The sequence below is a fragment of the Mustelus asterias genome, chromosome 27, assembly GCF_964213995.1.
Source record: "Mustelus asterias chromosome 27, sMusAst1.hap1.1, whole genome shotgun sequence".
Taxonomy (NCBI): Eukaryota; Metazoa; Chordata; class Chondrichthyes; order Carcharhiniformes; family Triakidae; genus Mustelus; species Mustelus asterias.
In genome coordinates this window covers 26,319,689-26,342,635 of record NC_135827.1, presented here as the reverse complement: position 1 = coordinate 26,342,635, position 22,947 = coordinate 26,319,689, and the positions used below count along the sequence as shown (strand labels likewise).

General features: G+C 45.1%; 1 protein-coding gene across 8 annotated transcripts in view; it reads left to right on the top strand.

Moving 5' to 3' along the window:
* Positions 1–4,761: 4,761 nt before the first annotated feature.
* The window catches only part of LOC144479878 (uncharacterized), a 111,551-nt gene continuing 93,365 nt past the window's right edge, over positions 4,762–22,947 (top strand). For 2 of the 8 annotated variants that reach the window (XM_078198915.1, XM_078198910.1), the window contains exons 1-2: positions 4,762–4,808; positions 7,323–7,464. In XM_078198915.1, the coding sequence (XP_078055041.1) occupies positions 7,384–7,464 (81 nt within the window). In that variant the 5' untranslated portion in view covers positions 4,762–4,808; positions 7,323–7,383. Of the gene's footprint in view, positions 4,968–7,244; positions 7,465–22,947 lie in introns of those variants that run through there. The other 6 variants (XM_078198917.1, XM_078198916.1, XM_078198918.1 and 3 more) reach the window with 5 other exon arrangements.

Here is a 22,947-nt window from a genome sequence, read left to right as displayed (position 1 = left end):
ATTCAAATTTTCTTCAGTGCATGCCAAAACTGAAAGTCTTAACTGTATGTTCAATGAAAGTTATGTAGAAACCAAGAGAACATAAATTAGCTGCTTGTTTTGTGGACTTCACTCATGTATGATTTATATTTGTCCTTTGGGTAAATGTTGGGCAGAATTCTCCCAGAAATTTCCACAGCCCCCCTCCCCGACAGGAGTCACTGACATTGCATTTCTCCCGATGGGTCCCCTTGCCCAACCTCCAACGTGTCCCGCCCCCTCAAGAGTCCTGAAATGCAGCCCAACATGCACATCCACCCCCAAAAAATCAGGACAGCCTTCAGGTCTTTAACTTTGTGACTTTGGTGATCTCTCTCAATTTTCAGATGTTGGAAAGAGTAATGAATGCTACTCCAGGCTTCCCAATTCCGATCTTTACATGTCCCATCAGTAGCACTTACAACACAAAAGCGTTATATCTGGACTGGGGAGTACTATAATGTTCATTGAAGTCACAGTTCATTATTGTCCCATCATCTTCCCAACAATACTCTGTTCAACAGTTATTGTATACGTGTCAAGGGCAGTCTTACCACTGTGCCCTGCCGGCAAAATTGCATGAGAGCTGAGATCAGGTTCGCATTCGATTTCTCACCTCTCTCAATCTTACCGGCACCGGATATATATCTGGCGCAAGGCTGAATAAATTATGTAAATTAAATTTAAATGTGTTTTGCGTTGAATTAATGAGCCTGGGAGGTTATTGCCCGGGCTCACATGCCTCTGTGGCCTTGCTGGGAGAGGTTCGCTCCAGCGAGATTCACTGCTGGTTCCCAGCAGTGGGTTGGGGGGTCGCAGGATCGATCGGTCCAGGGGAGTGGGGGGCTCATGAGGCCTGTCAGTCCGGGGACAGTCGCGAGGGGCCGTGGGTCCCCGCAATACCTGTGGAGATGCTTGCTTGAGGCCGTGAAGGCTGACTGAGAGTAGCAGAGACTGAGTGACAGGTCTCTGCTGCTAGAGACATGCGCAATAGCAACCTCTGCTGCTCTCAGCCAGCATTTGGGTGACTTGAGCCCTAACCCCTTGCCCTACAGGTGAGAAACCATTTTGAGGGTTTTTTTCTCCATCTCAGTGCATAAGGTAATAGATTTGGACTCGCACAAAAAACAGAACAGAAATTCTCACGCTTGTCCTGGACTTAAAATTGTTTTTTGTAAGATGCCATTTACACAAATTCTTGATCAAGTGTTTGGCTAATGGGGAAGACCTGCAGTTGGAAATCAGTTAATCAAGATTACTTTATCGTGATAATGGTTCATAACGTAGCCTGCTGCACTTTGGAATTAGTGTATCGTTATATTGCACGATGATACCATAGTTGACTCATTCTTGATCTTAGGCAGCTTCCTAGAAAAGTGTCAAATGGAGCTCAGGAGCTGTTCCAGATGGTAACTGAGAGAGGAATGCCAACTATGAGTCAGCTATACCTACTTCTATATATATCGCCTCTGACCAATTATACAGTAGAATTATGGATCTCTGAAAGCAAGTTGCCCAAATGTTTATTTAAGCTGTGTAAATCTGCATTTTGAGGGTGAAACAGAAAGTTTAAAAGAATCTTTCACGAGAACATAAGAATTAGGAGACAAAATAGATCCCATGGCCCATAAAGTTTTCTCCACCATTTAATCCAATCAAGGCTGATCTTTGGCTTCAACTCAATTTTCCTGCCTACTCCCCATATCCCCTGATTCTCTGTTCAACCTTAAATAAATTTAATGCTGGTGTATCTAGCACCCCATGGAGTAGAGAATTCCAAAGATTCACAACCCTATGAGTGGAAAATTTTCATCTCAGTTGTGCATCGATGCTTTAGATTCCCAGGTTGGGAAAACAACTTCTCAGCGTCTACTTGGTCCAACCCCTTCAAAATCTCGCCTGTTGCAGAGATCACCTCTTGTTTTTCTAAACTCCAAACCAATGGGATATGGTATTCGATGTCAATAAAATAATATGCCATAGGCAACAAGGATCCACCAACAGATAGCTCTAAGTCCTGTAATCAACATCAAGGCAGATATGCAACCTAAGGGTTCACCTTAAAAACAATTATCAATAGGGATTCCACATTCAGCAGGAAACACCCAAAGAAAACAGGGTTTTTGGATTTCTGAGGAGGAATCTTAGGCATTGGGACAAAAGGATCTGTTATAGTTTACTGAACATTTGTTCATCCAATCCTGGTGTGTGCAATTTGCATGTGTTATGTTCCGGGCCAGAAACTCCCAAGCTATGTTTTGAAGTCAGCCTCGGCCACAAGTTTTGCACTTGAATTTGGTATGGGTGAGCATAAGATATTTCACTCCAGGTATGATTTAAGTGTCCCACTAGGGAGCTTTTATCAAACAAGGTTTACTTAAGAACACAGTTAACATATAATAAGAGAATTAGCATAATTTTTACCAATTACAAAAAAAACCATGATATTGTCTAATCCTTAACAGCTAAGTATACTGTTCCAAATCAAACAACCCCCACAAGCATACATCCAACTCTAGGCTTGGCGCAGAAAGCAATGTGCTCATGTGATGCTAGATTTTGCATCTTTTTTTGACACCTGATGTGGAATATTCCTTTGGATGTTGAATTGAAAATGCTGAGGCCTTCCCAGTCCTGGAACTTTCAACACACCCCGAAGTAGAGATACAGCCACTGCTTGCATCTAGTTTCTAGCTAGCAACCACATGCAACATAATTTTCCAGGAAGAGAAAGATTGCTTCCAGTCTGCAGTCCAAACAGCTTCTGATCAATGAAACTAAAACCTTGTATTGTCCTGTGGGGAGAAAAAACTGTCCAAAGCCAGCACCTGACCTGTCAGTCATGCTCCACCAACAATTCCAAAAGGGACATAAAACTCCAGGACACTGCATTACTTCAAATTAAAAATAAACATTGCTTCAATTATCCTGCTTTAACAACAATAAAAGATACTGTACAGACAGCACAGCAACGATAACACCAGGGCCTGTTTCAGAGAAACATGATTAAAAATACATTTCTTAAAGGCACAGTGGTGGCACAATATAGTGAAAGATATGAAGATGTGCTACACGATTCTGCATGAATCAGTACGGAAAATACACCAATGTCACAACCTTGATCAAAGATTTGGAATGGGAATCATCACAGTAAAGGAGGGAGAAAAATAGACTGACCATGTTTACTAAAAAATGAAATGGACTGGTGGGAATTAACAGAAACAAGTACCTTGTAATGGTAATGTCAAAACACAAGTTAGCCATCCACACAGACTGCAAGGACTATTTGTTTCCAAGACTGTATCAATAATCTTCCCAAAGACAATCCTACAGCGAAGCAAGCTGCCAAAGGAAACAGTCATGGCCCCATCACTTGAAGTCTTCAAGCCTCATCTTTAATTATTTCTATTTAAACATTTTCATTATCAGGTCTACCATTACCCATATAAATGTGGGTGGAATATGGATATTAATCTGATGCTGACACTAAATGCAGAACAGGTTGTATCATGGCTTGGTATAGCTCCTGCTCTGTCCAAGACCGCACGAAACTACAAAGGGTCATGAACGAAACCCAGTCCATCACGCAAACCAACCTCACATCCATTGACTCCGTCTACACTTCCCGCTGCCTCAGAAAAGCAGCCAACATAATCAAGGACTCCATGCACCCAGACATACTATACTCTCTTCCACCTTCTTCCGTCAGGAAAAAGATACAAAAGTCTGATGTCACGTACCAACTGACTCGAGAACAACTTCTTCCTTGCTGCCATCAGACTTTTGAATGGACATACCTGATATTAAGTTGATCTTTCTCTACACCCTAGCTACGACTGTAACACTACATTCTGCACCCTCTCCTTCTCTACGTACGGTGTGCTTCATCTGTATAGCGCACAAGAAACAATACTTTTCACTGTATACTAATACATGTGACAATAATAAATCAAATCAACTCCAGAGAGTAGAGGCCTAATTTACTCAGTCTTTCATCATAGAATATCAGAATCCCTACAATGCAGAAGGAGGCCATTCAGCCTATCGAGCCTGCACTGACAACAATTCCACCCAGGCCCTGTCCCCGTAATCCCATTAATTTACCCTGCTAATCCCCCTGACACTAAAGGGCAATATACCATGGCCAATCAATCTAACCCGCAAAACTTTGGAGTGTGGGAGGAAACCAGAGCATCTGGAGGGTACCTGCACAGACACAGGAAGAATGCGCAAACTCCACGCAGACAATCACCCAAGGCCGGAATTGAACCTGGGCCCCTGAAGCTGTGAGGCAGCAGTGCTAACCACTGTGCCACTGTGTCACCACAAGACAACCATCTCATCCCAGGGACCAACCTAGTGAACCTTTGCTGTACCACCTTCCTTAGATGTGGAGACCAGCACTGCAAAAAGTACTCCAGTCCTGACTCCACCAAAGCCTTGTACAGTTGTAGCAAAATGTGCTGAATGGGACCAAAAGAGAAAATGCTGGAAAATCTCAGCAGGTCTGGCAGCATCTGTCAACTTTGACAAAGGGTCTTCTGGACTCGAAACGTCAGCTCTTTTCTCTCCTTGCAGATGCTGCCAGACCTGCTGAGATTTTCCAGCATTTTCTCTTTTGGTTTCAGATTCCAGCATCCGCAGTAATGTGCTTTTACTTATTGTGCTGAATGAGAGTCCTTGCATTGGGCTGGAACTACAACTCCCGGCGTGCTCTGAGGCGAGACTCCGGCCGGTTCTCGCGAGACCGGAGGGGGGGAGGCGGCCACCATTTTGTTGCTGGCGAGCGGGTGAGTATGTGTCGGGGGGGCGCTGAGAGTGCGAGTGTTCGGGGGCTGCTTATTGTCCTTTCTGTTAACAACACAACACATAGACCGCGGGAGGAGGAGGAGGATCCGGTGGGAACTGTTGCAGCATCGCACGATTAGCTTCCTGTTGCCGATGAAGGGGTATTGGGTGTCAGGGCGAGCCGGGTGGAGGAGGTGGCCAAAGTTTAGTTGGAGAAGCCGAGCGGCGGTGGCAGGAGCTCGGGCTGTTGAGCATTGCCCCACCCGGGGCAACAAAACCTCTGCCCACCCCAAACCAATAGCTGCCTTTGCTTTCCTTCTGCGTTGATTAAAGCCACAACTCTTTTGAAGGACGGGATTTGGTTTCAAGTTTGCTGTTGACCAAAATAAGTTTATTTGGTAGCAATTGGCGTTTGCTACCAAATAAACCTGTTGGACTTTAACCTGGTGTTGTTAGACTTCTTACTGTGTTTACCCCAGTCCAACGCCGGCATCTCCACATCATGACCAAAATAAGAACAGTGCCAAATGTGCTTTTACTTATTGTGCTGAATGAGAGTCCTTGCATTGGGCTGGAACGGTAGCACAGTGGTTAGCACTGCTGCTTCACAGCTCCAGGGTCCCAGGTTCGATTCCCGGCTCGGGTCACTGTCTGTGTGGAGTTTGCACATTCTCCTCATGTCTGCGTGGGTTTCCTCCGGGTGCTCCGGTTTCCTCCCACAGTCCAAAGATGTGCGGGTTAGGTTGATTGGCCAGGTTAAAAAAAAAAATTGCCCCTTGGAGTCCTGGGATGTGTAGGTTAGAGGGATTAGTGGGTAAAATATGTGGGGGTGGGGCCTGGGTGGGATTGTGGTCGGTGCAGACTCGATGGGCCGAATGGCCTCCTTCTGCACTGTAGGGTTTCTATGATTTCTATGAAATGTTTCCTTCCTTTTTGGGCCAAGCCACCACGGTGGCATCAAATTTGCATTATTAAATTTAAAAGTGCACGATGGCACAGTGGTTAGCACTGCTGCCCCACAGCGCCAGGGACTTGGGTTCGATTCCTGGCTTGGGTCACTGTCTGTGTGGAGTTGGCACGTTCTCCCCGTGTCTGCGTGGGTTTCCTCTGGCTGCTCCGGTTTCCTTCCACAATCTGAAAGATGTGCTGGTTAGGTGCATTGGCCATGCTAAATTCTCCCTCAGTGTTACCCGAACAGGTGCCGGAGTGTGGCAACTCGGGGATTTTCACAGTAACTTCATTGCAGTGTTATAATGTAAGCCTACTTGTGCTACTAATAGATAAACTTTAACCAAAAGAGAAAATGCTGGAAAATCTCAGCAGGCCTGGCAGCATCTGTAAGGAGACAAAAGAGCTGACGTTTTGAGTCCAGGTGACCCTTTGTCAAAAGGGTCATCCGGACTTATTTTGTCAAATAAACTTTAAAGTCCTTTTGAAAGTGATGTTTCCTATTCTATCCTGCTTTCGTTGCTGCTCATGACACAAAAAAATCATCCCAGAGTCGAAATGCCTAATACTAGGGAGTTTGTACTTAAGGTGAGAGGGGGAAATTTCAAAGATGTGAGGAACAAGTTTTTTTTACATAGATTGGTAGATGTCTGGAACACATTGCCAGGGTTGGTAGTGAAAGCAGATATAGGGGTGTTTAAGGGGTTTTTAAATAAACACATGAATATGCAAGGAATAAAGGGATATGGACCAAGGGCAGGCTGAAAGGATTAGTTTAATTTGGTGTCATGTGCGGCACAACAACGTGATCCAAAGGGCCTGTTTCTGTACTGTTGTATGTTTTAAATGTTTACTTTGGGAGGGGATAATGGTTACTTGCTCCATGGATTTGTTTGGTGTTTATTGTTTATGTTTCATGTGAAAGTTGCCTGTATGTATTCACATCCTATTGTATGTTGTGAAGTGCTGATGTTTTTTGTTTTCATGCTTTCATTTGGATGTTCACTGCATTTAATCTGCATGTCATGTACACGCATTCACACACATTTATATGGTGGAGGGTTGATATTATATTTTTGTACTTTTCTGTGCACGTTAATTCCCAGTTCAGTTTGTACATAGCTCCATGTACATTTCTAAGATAAGTCAGTTGCTTGTGTGAGATTTAATAATGTGTAACTGAATCATAGACTCCCCACAGTGAAGAAGGAAGCCATCGGCTCATCGAGTCTGCAACAACTCTCCAAAAGAGCATCCCACTCAAGCCTTCCCTCTCTGCCCTATCCCCATAGCCCTATGCATTCACCATGTCTAATCCACTTAACCTACACATCTTTGAACACTTAAGGGGCAATTTAGCATGGCCAATTGACCTAATCTGCACATCTTTGGACTGTGGGAGGAAACTGTAGTACGCAGAGGAAATTCTTGCAGACACAGGGAGAACGTACAAACTCCACACAATGAGAATTGAACTCTCAACTCCTGATTTACAAGACTAATGCTCTAACCGCTGAGCTATGAAGCCAACTGTTGATTAGCTTTATTTTTTTGTTTTGTTTGGACAGGTGGTGCTTGAAAGCATTATATATGCTTACTTTTTAATACTGCCATTGCCAGATTGCAGTTATGGATTGTGAGATTTGGGACAGTGATGGCTGTACTACATCTGATTCAAGTGATTTGCCAGATATAGTTTCCTCGGATGAGGTAAGTAATTATGAAATGGAATCCAGTAATTTTTGTGATCAAAATGCATTTTGACAAGCTGAAGAAATATCTATTCAGTTGTAACTATTTAAATATAGCTACTTTAAAAAAAAATCTGTAGTAGTACAAAAGCAACAATGCGCAATGACTCATTTCCCATGTGAAGTGTACAGCACCAGACATGAAGATCTTCACCATTTTCCAAACATTCTGCAGACATTTGTTCATAATAAATGGGAACTACAGTTCAGGTGAACAAGACATCAGCTTGGAATGTTCATTTTCCATCTTGCCCTTTCCTCTGATCATCAAGAATGTTGTCTACGATTATTTTTTAAAAATCTAATCAGTGCACAAATGTAAATTTTGATCTTTTATTATCAACCAAATGCTTGAGTTCAGCCACACTTTTTTGAGGACAGCAGGCCTGATGGTGTTTGGAAAAAAATCAGAGCAAGAAAATTGATTAAAGCTTACATATTTTGTCAGTGGCTCATACAGGGGTGAATGAAGTATCAATACTACAATTTAGATTTATTGGCAGTCGATGCATTCCAAACCCGTTTCCTTGCTACTGTAGTTCCATCATACATTTCCTGTTCAGTGCAGATTTTCCGTATCTTTAAGCATTACTTTACTAGAAATCTGAAGAAGAATTCCAGTCTTTAAAAAATGCATTTTGCCGAATACATTGAAACTCATTATGGAAAGAGTCAATCTGGTCACTAGCAACGTTATAACTGTGTTTAAGAGCAATGTTTATGGTACCAATATACATGGGAAGCAGAAGTTCTTGCTCCATTGGGCAGACAGAAGCCATCAATGAAACCAGTTGAGAGATTGTGTGACATTGACACAGGGTTGCCAAATCTGAATGTGTACCAAGCTCCTTTGCGTCCAGATACATGTTGAATAAAATAGGGATTGTATGATGTAAGCGCGGGAGGGACTGCATTTTTGCAAGCACTGGCACTACTCATCTTTTAATCATTTTATTAACCCTGATGCACAATCCATAATTACTTGGTTTGTGTATAATCCGTGCTATGTTCCTGGAAGATCCTGGCTAAATTTTGGCAACGAGGAGCTGAATTAAGTCAAGGGAATGTTTGTTTGATTGATGCTGGTGAACGGGCCTATGCTTTGGCAGTGCCATAGGCATCAAGATGATGGCTGCCCTTGTGAGTGAAGTTGTGGGCAACAGTCTTGGCTCCGATTATTGGTGCTCACATTGATGAACTGCGCGATGCCCTAAAGAGAATGGATGAAGCTGAGAAAAGAATGCTGCCTGTCGAGAGGGTAGTTTCCTCGGTGGAGGCTCACCGTCACTCCTTGGAAATGCTGCTGCATGGTATGTCGAACATCCTGGTTGATTCCAGGAGTTGGGCCTGGAGAAGGACTATCCATGCACTCAGTCTCTCGAGGAGAGCAGGGGATGAATTCCCAGTCTAATTTGATAATCGGCTGCCGTGCTTTCATAATCTTGATGTGAAAGCTGGGCTTTTCGATCTCGATGGAGCACATTGTATCTGATTTTCAAGGCCTGAAGTCAGTTGAACACTCTGACCACTGGTCTTACTTTGTCCTGCCCTCGGTTTTCTTCGAGAAGCGCTGGAAACAGCTGGACATGATGGCTCTTCGCCACCCACCGGAGCCTAGGTTTCTTTTCGGGACAACAGCATGGTGGAGGTGCAAAGGCTTCAGTAAAACTCTGGATGAATCCTGGATGTTGCTCAACGATGCTGTTATGCCTTTTGTCTTTTCAAGCTCTGTGGATGATTATATTATCCTGCAGTTCATCATTAATCCTGAACTTTGTTTCCGTGTTATCATACTCCTGATTTTTTTCTCTTTGGCGGAACAGGGAAGTCTTAGCTTATTGTGCATTACCGTTTGCATTCAATCTTGGTTTTGATATGTGGTCCTGATATGTGGATAAGGGGGTCTTTCCCACCCTGCTTCTGGTCCTGTGCCAAATTCTAATTATTGGGTTTCAGTGTTTCAGGATTGATTATATGTCTCCTTTCTATTGGGGAACATGCTGTGTTGGTTGGATGACATGAGGGTTGTATGGCATTTAGAAACATAGAAACATAGAAAACTATAGCACAAAGCAGGCCCTTCGGCCCCACAAGTTGTGCCGAACATATCCCTACCTTTTAGGCCTACCTATAACCCTCCATCCTATTAAGTCCCATATACTCATCCAGGAGTCTCTTAAAAGACCCTATTGAGTTTGCCTCCACCACCACTGACGGCAGCTGATTCCACTCGCCCACCACCCTCTGTGTGAAAAACTTCCCCCTGACATTTCCCCTGTACTTACACCCCAGCACCTTAAACCTGTGTCCTCTCGTAGCAGCCATTTCCACCCTGGGAAAAAGCCTCAGAGTCCACACGATCTATGCCTCTCAACATCTTATATACCTCTATTAGGTCTCCTCTCATCCTACGTCTCTCCAAGGAGAAAAGACCGAGCTCCCTCAGCCTATCCTCATAAGGCATGCCACTCAATCCAGGCAACATCCTTGTAAATCACCTCTGCACCCTTTCAATCTTTTCCACATCCTTCCTGTAATGAGGCGACCAGAACTGAGCACAGTACTCCAAGTGGGGTCTGACGAGGGTCTTATATAGCTGCATCATTATCCCCGGACTCCTAAACTCAATCCCTCGATTGATAAAGGCCAGCATACCATACGCCTTCTTAACCACCTCCTCCACCTGCGGGGCCGATTTTAGAGTCCTATGGACCCGGACCCCAAGGTCCTTCTGATCCTCCACAGTACTAAGAGTCTTTCCTTTTATATTGTACTCCTTCATCCCATTTGACCTGCCAAAATGGACCACTACGCATTTATCTGGGTTGAAGTCCATCTGCCACTTCTCCGCCCAGTCTTGCATCCTATCTATGTCCCTCTGTAACTTCTGACATCCCTCCAGACTATCCACAACCCCACCAACCTTCGTGTCGTCGGCAAACTTACCAACCCATCCCTCCACTTCCTCATCCAGGTCATTTATGAAAATGACAAACAGCAAGGGTCCCAGAACAGATCCCTGACCGACCTCCATTTAGAAAAAGACCCATCTATACACACTCTCTGCCTCCTTTGGGCAACGACACACGACAGCGCAGAGTCGCTGAGCAGAAACTGATAGCCAAGTTCCGCACACATGAGGACGGCCGAAACCGGGATGTTGGATTTATGTCACATTATCAGTAACCCCCACAGCTTGCCTCCTGGGCTTGTAGAATCTCACTAGCTGTTCTGTCTGGAGACAATACACATCTCTTTAACCTGTGTTGATTGCTCCCTCCACCCACATTGTCTGTACCTTTAAGACCTGGCTGGCTGTAGAGATTCGCATTCTAATTAGTATTCTGTAACTTGATTTCTGTGTCTGTGCACTGTTTGAGAGCACATTTCCACTCCATCTGACGAAGGAGCAGTGCTCCGAAAGCTTATGGTATTTGCTACCAAATAAACCTGTTGGACTTTAACCTGGTGTTGTGAGACTTCTTCCTTTGGGCAAACCAGTTCTGGATCCACAGGGCAGCAGCCCCATGGATCCCATGCCCTCTCTCTTTTTTTAGAAGCCTTGCATGGGGGACCTTATCGAACGCCTTGCTAAAATCCATGTAAACCACATCTACCGCTTTCCCTTCGTCAATGTGTTTAGTCACATTTTCGAAGAACTCCACCAGGCTCGTAAGGCACGATCTGCCTTTGACAAAGCCATGCTGAGTATTCTTGAGCATACTAAACCTCTCTAAATGCTCATAAATCTTGTCCCTCAGGATCTTCTCCATCAGCTTACCAACCACTGAGGTTAAGACTCACCGGTCGGTAATTTCCTGGGCTATCCCTATTCCCCTTCTTGAAAATAGGAACCACATCCGTAATCCTCCGGCCCCACTCCCGTCTCCATCGACGACGCAAAGATCATCGCCAGAGGCTCTGCAATCTCTTCCCTCGCCTCCCACAGTAACCTGGGGTACATCCCATCCGGACCCGGCGACTTATCTATCTTGATGCCATTCAAAGATTCCAGCACAACCTCTTTGTTAAAGTCCACATACTCAATCTTTTCAGTCCACTGCAAGCCCACAGTACATCCGCCCATGTCCTTCTCCTTTGTGAAAACCGAGGCAAAATACTCATTAAGCACCTCTGCCATTTCTACTGGTTCCGTACTGATTTTCCCGCCTTCACCTTTTATAGGCCCTATTCCTTCATGCCTCATCCTTTTACTCTTCACATATTTATAGAACGCCTTAGGGTTTTCCTTAATTCTACTTGCCAATGCCTTCTCGTGACCCCTTCTGGCTCTCCTAATTTCCTTCTTTAGTCCCTTCCTACAAGCCGTATACTCATCTAGATCCCTATCTTCGCCACGCTCTCTGAACCTTTTGCACGCCTTCCTTTTCTTCTCGACTAGGTCCCGCACAGCTTTCGTGCACCATGGTTCCTTTAACCTACCAACTCCTCCCTGTCTGCTCGGAACATTGTCCTGTAGAACCCTGGACAGACATTCCTTGAAAAACTGCCACCTCTCTTCAGTAGATTTCCCCGAGAATACTTCCTTCCAATTTACTCCTCTATTTTGCTGCCTTATGTCTTCATATTTCCCCTTACTCCATATAAACGCTTTCCTAGCTTGCCTGATCTCTTTTTCCAATGCAAGCATAAAGGAGATAGAGTTTTGATCGCTATCCCCAAGATGCTCTCCCACTCAGAGATCTGACACCTGTCCAGGCTCATTGGTCAGTATCAGATCAAGTACAGCCTCTCCTCTTGTAGGCTTGTCCACATGCAGTGTCAGGAAACCCTCCTGAACACACCTAATGAACTCCTCCCCATCCAATCCCCTTACCCTAGGGATATTCCAATCTATGTTTGAGAAATTAAAGTCTCCCATCACAACAACTCTGCTATTATTGCAACTCTCCAGGATCTGTTTCCCTATCTGCTCCTCCACCTCCCTGTCACTATTGGGCGGCCTATAGAAAACTCCCAGCAAAGTGATCCACCCCTTCCCACTCTGAACTTCCACCCACAGAGACTCTGTAGACAATCCCTCCACAGCATACACCTTCTCGACAGCTGTGACACTATTCCTGATCAGCAGTGCCACTCCACCCCCTCTCTTGCCTCCCTCCCTGTCCTTCCTGAAACATCTGAATCCCGGCACCTGTAGTATCCAGTCCTGTCCCTGAGACATCCAAGTCTCCGTAATGGCCACCACATCACACTTCCAGGCATCGATCCACGCTCTGAGCTCATCCCCTTTATTCACTATACTCCTGGCATTAAAGTAAACACATCTCAATCCTTTGGTCTGAGCTCTCCCCTTCTCTATCCCCCGTCCATCCTCCCTCTTGCACCGTCTCTGTTTGCGAGCTAATTTCCTCGCTCCCAGTCACCTCGTCTTGATCCCCTCCCCCCAACCTATTTAGTTTAAACTCTCCCCAGTAGCCTTAGACAACCTTCCTGCCAGGATATTGGTCCACCTGGGATTCAAGTGCCACCCGTTTTTTGTATACAGGTCACACCTGCCCCTAAAGAGGTCCCAATGGTCCAGGAACCTGAATCCCTGCCCCCTGCACCAGTCCCTCAGCCACACATTCATCCTCCATCTCACTCCATTCCTGCTCTCACCCTCCCGTGGCACAGGCAGCAATCCTGAGGTTACTACCTTTGCTTTCCTCCTTCTCAGCTGTCTCCCTAATTCCCTATACTCTCTTTTCATGACCCCTTCTCCCTTCCTTCCCACATCAGCGGTACCAATATGTACCGCTACCTCTGGCTCCTCTCCCTCCCCCCTCAGGATTTCTGGGAGTCGACCAGCGACATCCTGGATCCCGGCCCAAGCGAGGCAGACCACCATCCGAGACTCCCGCCTGCCTCCGCAAAAACGCCGGTCCGACCCCCTTACTGTCGAGTCCCCGATTAACACTGCCTTCCTCCTCTTTTCCTTAGCCCTCTGAGTTACAGGGCCGGACTCCACTCCGGAGACACGGCCACTGCTGCTTCCCCCAGGTGGGCTGACCCCCCAGCAGTACTCAGGCAGGAGTACTTGTTGTGTAGGGGCACATCCACCGGGGTGCTCTCAATCACCCGAGCTTTACCCTTCCTGGCCGTCACCCACGTGGCCTCCACCCGTGGCCCTGGTGTGACCACCTGATGATAGCTCTATCACCTCCTCATTCTCCCTTAACAGCCTAAGGTCCTCAAGCTGCAGTTCCAGCTCCTTAACACGGTCCCTCAGGAACCACAGCTCGACACACCCCTCACAGATGTGGATGTCCGGGAGGCCAGGTGCCTCCAGGACCTCCCACATCTTACACTGGGAACAACACACTGGCTTCACACTCATATTTGCCCCTTTATACCAAGGTACACAAAGAAAAGTAAATAAGAATGAAAAAACTCACCCCTGCATTTACCTGTTTTATTCTTTGCGTGCTGTGCATTTACACTGAGGGAGTTTTTTTTTGGTACCCTTCACTTTATTTATAGATGAGATGAGTAGCACCACAGCAGCGTGGTGGATACGTGGTCTGGTATACAGGTAGTTGGTACTGCCTTATAAATGCTCATTGTGGGTGAGAAAAACTCCCGTTAGAACTATTGGTGTTGCATTTTTCTTTCGTCATTTTGGGACTAAGGAATCCATACTTGTCTCCTATGAAGGTCCAGACAGATCATGTAACCTGGAAAAAACTGGGGGCATGATCATGTGACCTTGACCCGCCCGTTGTTCAGTAACGCGAGGAGGAAAAATTGCCCCCCCCAGCCAATTGTAGTATTAATGACATGATTTACATGTCATTAGTGAGTCCTGGACGCTATTGCTGGACGCTACCTTCTCACTGGTCGAGCTTTTCACTGGCGAGAATCACAGCTGGTCTCTCCACCAGCAGAGACCAGATGTGATGGCCTCGCTGGGGGAATTGGAGACCATTGAAGCCCGTGGGTTGTCAGGGGCATGGTCGGACAGTGCCCTTGAGGCAGTGCCCGCCGGGTACTATAATAGTGTTGGGGCCTGAGTGGGGATGGATCCTGAATGGGGGTGGGGCTGTGACAGTGGGGGAAGGAAGGTGAGCTCTGCAGGGGTGGTTATCGGGGAGGGGAGGGAACTATGCAGGGGTGGTGATCGGGGAAGGGGGAAACTCTGCAGATGGGGGTGATCGGGGAAAGGGGAAATCTGCAAGGGGGGCTGATCAGAGAAGGAAGGAAACTCTGCAGGGGTGGTGATCGTGAAGGAGGGAACTGCAGTGTTGGTGATTGGGGAAGGAGAGAACATAAGAAATAGGAGCAGGAGTAGGCCATCTAGCCCCTCGAGCCTGCCCCGCCATTCAATAAGATCATGGCTGATCTGAAGTGGATCAGTTCCACTTACCCGCCTGATCCCTATAACCCCTAATTCCCATACCGATCAGGAATCCATCTATCCGTGATTTAAACATATTCAACGAGGTAGCCTCCACCACTTCAGTGGGCAGAGAATTCCAGAGATTCACCACCCTCTGAGAGAAGAAGTTCCTCTTCAACTCTGTCCTAAACTGACCCCCCTTTATTTTGAGGCTGTGCCCTCTAGTTCTAGCTTCCTTTCTAAGTGGAAAGAATCTCTCCACCTCTACCCTATCCAGCCCCTTCATTATCTTATAGGTCTCTATAAGATCCCCCCTCAGCCTTCTAAATTCCAACGAATACAAACCCAATCTGCTCAGTCTCTCCTCATAATCAATACCCCTCATCTCTGGTATCAACCTGGTGAACCTTCTCTGCACTCCCTCCAAGGCCAATATATCCTTCCGCAAATAAGGGGACCAATACTGCACGCAGTATTCCGGCTGCGGCCTCACCAATGCCCTGTACAGGTGCAGCAAGACATCTCTGCTTTTATCTTCTATCCCCCTTGCAATATAGGCCAACATCCCATTTGCCTTCTTGATCACCTGTTGCACCTGCAGACTGGGTTTTTGCGTCTCATGCACAAGGACTCCCAGGTCCCTCTGCACAGCAGCATGTTGTAATTTCTTTCCATTTAGATAATAATCCAATTTGCTATTATTTCTTCCAAAGTGAATAACCTCGCATTTGTCAACGTTATACTCCATCTGCCAGATCCTCAGCCACTCACTCAGCCTGTCCAAATCGCTCTGCAGACCTTCTACGCCCTCCACACGATTCATTTTTCCACTTATCTTTGTGTCGTCTGCAAACTTTGTTACCCTACACTCAGTCCCCTCCTCCAGATCGTCTATACAAATGGTAAATAGTTGAGGCCCCAGTACCGATCCCTGCGGCACGCCACTAGTTACCATCTGCCAACCAGAAAAGCACCCATTTATTCCGACTCTCTGCTTCCTGTCGGATAGCCAATCCCCAATCCACGCTAACACCCTACCCCCAACTCCGTGTGATCCAATCTTCTTCAGCAACCTTTTGTGAGGCACCTTATCAAATGCCTTTTGGAAATCCAAAAACACCGCATCCACCGGTTCCCCTCCGTCAACCGCACTAGTCACATCTTCATAAAAATCCAACAAGTTCGTCAAGCACGACTTTCCCCTCATGAATCCATGCTGTGTCTGCTTAATCGAACCATTCTTATCCAGATGGCCTGCTATTTCTTCTTTAATAATGGATTCCAGCATTTTCCCAACTACAGACGTTAAGCTAACCGGCCTGTAGTTACCCGCCTTTTGTCTATTTCCTTTTTTAAACAGCGGCGTAACATTAGCCGTTTTCCAATCCGCCGGCACTACCCCAGATTCCAACAAATTTTGATAAATAACCACTAACGCATCCACTATTACCTCTGACATTTCTTTCAGTACCCTGGGATGCATTCCATCCGGGCCCGGGGACTTGTCCACCTTCAGTCCCGTTAGTCTACCAAGCACTGCCTCCCTGGTGACGTTAATTGTATTGAGTACCTCTCCTCCTACCAACCCTCTATCGTTAATATTCGGTAAACTATTTGTGTCTTCCACCGTGAAGACCGACACAAAAAACTTATTTAAAGTTTCAGCCATTTCCTCATTTCCCACTATTAAATCCCCCTCTCGTCCTCCAAGGGTCCAACATTCACTCTTGCCAATCTATTCCTTTTTATATATTTGTAAAAGCTTTTACTATCATTTTTTATATTTAGAGCTAGCCTAGCTTCCTAACCTATCTTTCCTTTATCGCTTTCTTAGTCGTTCTTTGTTGTTTCTTAAAGTTTTCCCAATCTTCCGATTCTCCACTATTTTTGGCCACTCTGTACGCATCGGTCTTTAATTTAATACTCTCCTTAATTTCCTTCGTTATCCACGGCTGGTTATCCCTTTTCTTACAACCCTACTTTATCACCGGAATATATTGTTGCTGAGTACTGAAAAGGATCTCCTTAAAAATCCTCCACTGTTCCTCAGCTGTCCTACCTACCAGTCTGCTCTCCCAGTCCACCTTAGCCAATTCAGCCCTCATCCTATCGTACTTCCCTCTGTTCAAACAGGACACTGGTATGGGACCCTACTTTCTCCTCTTCCATTTGTATCAGAAATTCGACCATATTGTGATCACTTGACCCAAGAGGGTTCTTCACAAGAACATCCTTAACTCTACCTACCTCGTTACACATTACCAGATCTAAGATAACTCGTTCCCTCGTCGGTTCTGTAACATACTGTTCAAGGTAACTATCCCGACAGCATTCTAAGAACTCTTCCTCCATCCCACCCCTTCCAACTTGAGTCAGCCAATCAATATGCAGGTTGAAGTCCCCCATGATTATTGCCGTTCCGTTTTTGCACACATCCATTATTTGTTTGTTTATAGCCCTCCCCACCTCAACATTATTATTTGGGGGCCTATAAACCACGCCTACTAGTGTCTTTCTCCCCCTACTATTCTTTATCTCTACCCATAACGATTCCACGTTTTGTTCCTTAGTGCCTATGTCATCCCTCACTACTACCCTGATATTTTCTTTTATTAACAGAGCTACCCCACCACCTTTTCCTTCCTGTCTATTCTTCCTAAATGCCTGATACCCCTGGATATTCATCTCCCAGTCCTGGTCTCCGTGCAGCCACGTTTCTGTAATGGCCACTAGATCATACCCATTTGTGCTGATTTGCACCATCAACTCATTAACTTTGTTCCGAATGCTTCTTGCATTCAGGCAAAGTGTCTTTATTCCAGCTTTTATCTGGACCCGATTTGATGAAATGCTATCAACCTCTCCCTCGCCCTCTACTCCTTTAACTACTTGAATGCCCTCATTCACTTGCACTCGCTCCCTCTTCCCCCCCCCCCCCCATAAATTAGTTTAAAGCCCGATCTACAGCCCTAGTGATACAATTTGCTAGGACTCTGGTCCCAGCACGGTTCAAACGGAGACCATCCCATCTATACAGGTCCCATCTGCCCAAATACTGGTGCCAATGCCCCATGAATTCGAACCCATTCCTCCCACACCAATCCTTGAGCCACGCATTCGTCTCCTTAATCCTATTAACCCTGCGCCAATTTGCGCGTGGCTCAGGTAGTAATCCAGAGATTACCACCTTGTTGGCTCTGCTTTTTAATTTGTTCCCCAGCTCTTCGTACTCCCTCTGTAGATCCTTAGTTCCTGTTTTGTCTATGTCATTGGCACCCACATGGACCACGACAACTGGATTTTCACCCTCTCACTCCAGATTCCTCTGCAGCCCAGATGATGCATCCTGGACCCGAGCACCAGGCAGGCAACACAACCTACGGTATTGCTTCTCCTGGTCACAGAGAACAGTGTCTATGCCCTTAACTACACTATCCCCAATTACTACTACATTTCTCTTTGATTTCTCCGTTGCAGCAGCACCCTTCACCCTGGTACTGCCGACAGTTTGCTCGTCCTTCTCGCAGCCATTTTTCCCATCTACACTGGTGGCAAGAACCTCAAATCTGTTACAAAGATTTAAGGGCTGAGGTTCTTGGGACTTTACCTCCCACAAACTACTTCCCATCTTCCCCCCTCTGCCCGCCTCCTTCCCCCCACTGCCCGCAGCCACTCCCTGTTGTCCCTGACCCCCAGCTAAGTTAGTCAGTCTAAGGGGTGTGATTTTCTCTTTATACACATTATCCAGATAGCTCTCCCCTTCCCTGATAAGCCTCAGTGTCTGTAGCTCAGAGTCCAGTTCATCTATCTTGAGCTGGAGATCCTCCAGCAACCAGCGCTTACTGCAGACATGGTCCCTGGGGTCCACCTTGGGGTCCACTTGCTCCCGCATCATGCAGAAACAGCACATTACATATCCCTCCATACCAATTTACCTTGTATGAGACAACTCTGCAAGGCTGTGGTGATCGGCATGGGGGGTGGGTGGGGGAGGCTGATGGTGTTAAGTTCATTTTTCGCGAAACTCTTCCGTCCTTGACACAAAGGCAAACACCAACCGCTGTCCGATTCAAAAGTTCTTTATTCTTCTTACATATGCAAGTTGGCAAGCCTTTGCTGCGTAGCTTCCACTCAGTGCTGGGAGTCAGGTAGCAAAGGCGTGCTGAATAATGGGACAGTCCCCCTTTATGTAGTTTTACAATCCTTATGGTCACATGCGGTCTGATGCAATATAGCTAATCACAAGACACCCTTTGTTCTAGTCAGGTTAACCATATCTAAGGTCGTAATATGGTTATGTTGAAAGAAAGAGAACTGTTAATGGGTAAGTGGGATTAGTCACAGGTATCTTAAGCTTGTCATTTACCCAAACTGCTGGTTTAGCCGGTTTTTGCAAAAGCTCTTAGTTGCATGCGATGTTAACCCCTTAATATCTCAATGGTAGAAGGGCACACGGGGCGATCAACGGGGAGGTGGTCAACCGGCGTGGGGGGTTGAAGGGCGGGTGGCGACTTCAGGATATTGGGATGCCTGTGCATTGGTACCCCAAGAGCACGGCAGCTGGCTTAACCAGTGAGCTCAGGCTTGCAGCTTGCCAAGAAATCCAGCGTGATTCTCTCCCATTTTCTCACTCACTCAGCGCATAGAATCTTTTCCTTAAGATCATGCCCTGGGTTCTTTTATTCTATCATTGGCGCCTTTGGTGTTGGGGCAGAGGGAAATGTGTACTGTTGCACTCCCAGGTATATTTGGCTAACCCTTGTATTTCTAACCTTTGTTGTGTTGGTCTTCTATATTCAGTTGGCTGCGCAGGTAGTGACAGTAATTACTTGTTTACTTGGCTCATGTAATGTATGGTGGGCATATCATCCATATCAACCCTTGTTAGGGTTTCTTTGGTGAAGGGAAATGGATGGACTCTCATTGGTGGGGCCTAAGTGGCATCTCTTGGGCCAAGTGATAGTGGTAGTTTGCTTTCTTCAATGTATAAGAATGACGTGAGTATTCTTGGCCTGACGGTCCTTATTCTAGTGTGCCGTTGATCCTAGTTTAGCTTGATTGGCCAGGTTAGGGCAGTAATAATTTTATCCAGGTCAGGTGGAGACTATGTTGCGTGGACTGTAAATCACCCTTTGCTGAGATCTCCCATTTTTGGAGCTTTGGGACTACTCTCCTTAAGACTTTGTTCTCGTAGGGATCTAGTATCCTGTTGGCTGTGGGGACTGAGTGTGTGCTTCAGTTTAATCTTTTTAGAGTCTTTCTTCGGTTGGTGATTTGGCTGGATGGAGGAGTAGGTCGCCCTCCACCAAGTGGTCTTATATAGCGACTTCCAAACTGTGTTCCACCTTGAGACTTGGACTCCGCTTGAGGGGCAGTACTCTATTTCTTGTGAAGGTATGCTGTTCTGTTCCTGCTATCCTTTTTGCAAAAGAGTACACTGCTAGACCATGTCTGGTGTCTATTGGTTAATCCTGGTATTCTCTTTGGGGTTTCCTTTCATTATTTGGATAGGTGAGGTGTTGATACAGGTTCTGATTTGTTATATTTAATTCTAGAGGGTTTCCCTTATTGGAAGGAGGAGATTTATCTCTTCCCGAGATATTCCGTTGATGGTTGTCTTGACTATTTTTCTTCTCTTTTTCAGTAGGGTTTTCCTGGTTTAATTTTCTGGTGATGGTGGGGCCTGAACAGTGCCTCTAATATGTCTGAAGAGGAATGAGGTCTGTTGTGTTGGTGTGCCTTAATAATCCTTGGCTTACTGGCTCCTCTGTACGAGATTGTACACTGTCATGTCACGTCTTGTACCATCTTGGCTTATCCTGATGTTCTGGAGTATTCTTTCATTGCTTGGAGATCTTGCGATGCTGAGTTAGGTCCTGTTTGGTTGTATTTTACCCCATAAGGGGTCCCGTATATTGTGTAGCTCCGTCTTTATTGTCCTGTGGAGGAGGGCGTGCATCATGGTAGCATATCCTCATGGCTTTATCCTGTGATCCCCCATTCCTTCTGGTATCCTTTCATTATCCGTACAAAAGGAGACACCGACTGCAACGATTACAATGATTGAGAATCTGAACCATTTGTTTGAATATTTGCTGATCTTTTCTGTATGTGGAATAATGATCACTGCTGTACTAGATTTTGGGGAAATGTCGCGTCTTGTGGTAAAATGGAAAACCCTCAATAAAAATATTCATAAAAATTAATAAAATAAAAGAGTGACAGTTATTTATAACTTTCTGGACTTTGAGGTAAGCAACGTGAGCTGGACTTGTTGAAGCAAATCTTGACAAATGTTGCAGACTGAAGTATTTCAAGCAGGTTTACATTGATTACATACTGGTAATTTTATTAAGTTAAGCTAAAATGATCAGACAAAGCTGGGACAATATCACATTGCAAATGTTCCATCATATTTTTTAACTTTGACCTGTAAATTTTTACCTGTAAATTATTTTCACAATTTCAAAATTGATGGCCAGGGAGGTGAATTATTTATTTTCCTTTTTTTAAAATTGCATGAATTCGTAACAGTTGACTGTAAAACAGTCTGCTTGTCCAAACATGAATGCAGAAAGTGGGATATTTTTATGCTTGTATATGTGATGACACTAAGTTGTGTAGATGGGAGCAGCAAGTTACAAATGAACATGAGCAGATTTAAATGGGTAGCAAAATTGTAGCAGATGAAATTCAATGGGGAGGGGGGATGCATTTGGAATCAATTTTGCATTCAAAAAAGACAAGTCAAATATTGTAATGGCGAGAGACTGGGAACTGTGGAGGAACAGGGATTTGATTGTCCCAAGTACATACATTTGTAAATGCTATAAAAGTACACAAAATACTTATGAAATGTTGCCTTTATTTTAAGGGAACAAGAATACAAATGGGAGGAAGTAATGCTTCAGTTTTCATGTTTTGGCTGGATCCTATCTGGAGTACTAGTTCAGTTTTTGCGCACTGTACTTGAAGACGGTTATATTGATCTTGGAGGCAATTCTCTGTAGATTCATCAGATGTATACCGAAGTTTAGAGCGTATAATTATGAGGTCAGGTTGCGTAAACCTATCTTAAGTTTCAATGGTTGACAAGTAATTTAATTGTGTTTGAAATGCTAAATGGATTCAGTGGCGTAGATAAAATAAAACAATTTCCTTTGGTGGGGGAACAACCTGTATCACTCAGTTGAATTAGGAGACATCTTTTCGCAAAAAGTTTAGCAGAAATGTTTCCTGAAAAGGCCATAGACGCTTGGTCAACTGAAATTTTCAAGATAGATTGACAGTTTGTTATTAGGGAGGGGTATTAAGAAATATTTAAAGATCTTTATAACTCCATTAATCTAGGATCCAATTGACTGGTGGAACAAATCATAGAATCCCGACAGTGCAGAAGGAGGCCATTCGGCCTATCGAGCCTACACCAACCACAATCCCACCCAGGCCCCACTCCCGTAACCCCACATATTTACCCTGCCAATCCCCTGACACTCGGGTCAATTTAGCATGTCCAATCAACCTAACCCGTACATCTTTGGACTGTGGGAGGAAACCGGAGCACCTGGAGGAAACCCACGCAGACACGGGGAGAATGTGCAGACTCCACACAGACAGTGACCCAAGTGTGAGGAATTAATTAGCTTATTGCAATTAATACGTTCCTAAGTGCAAGCAGATCTCATTTTTGCGTGCAAAAGTTAGACTTTTACAATTGCATACAGCCCTTTTGGGGGAAAAAAAGTGTAGTAAAATGATGACCACTGCCTAGTTTTCATATTTCTGAACAGAAAGTTACCAAAACCAGATTCCATTATTGTTTGGAACTTCATTTCAAAATAAAGTATGCATCAGAGAGTTTGCTGTTATGAAATGCTTTGCATCTTTCAATTGATAGAAAAGTAGTATGTTCGAAGGTTAAAATACCTTCAAGAAATTCCTTTTGAGGTCTTCAGCAACATAGAGACTTTTCAATTTCCAGCAACCATCAAGTCTGCTTAATGTCATCCTGAATTTTTAAATAATAGATGTGACTAAATGTCTAGAAAATATTGCATCAAATGAGAAAATGTTATGGTGGCAGCGGATTAACTTGCAAGCTGA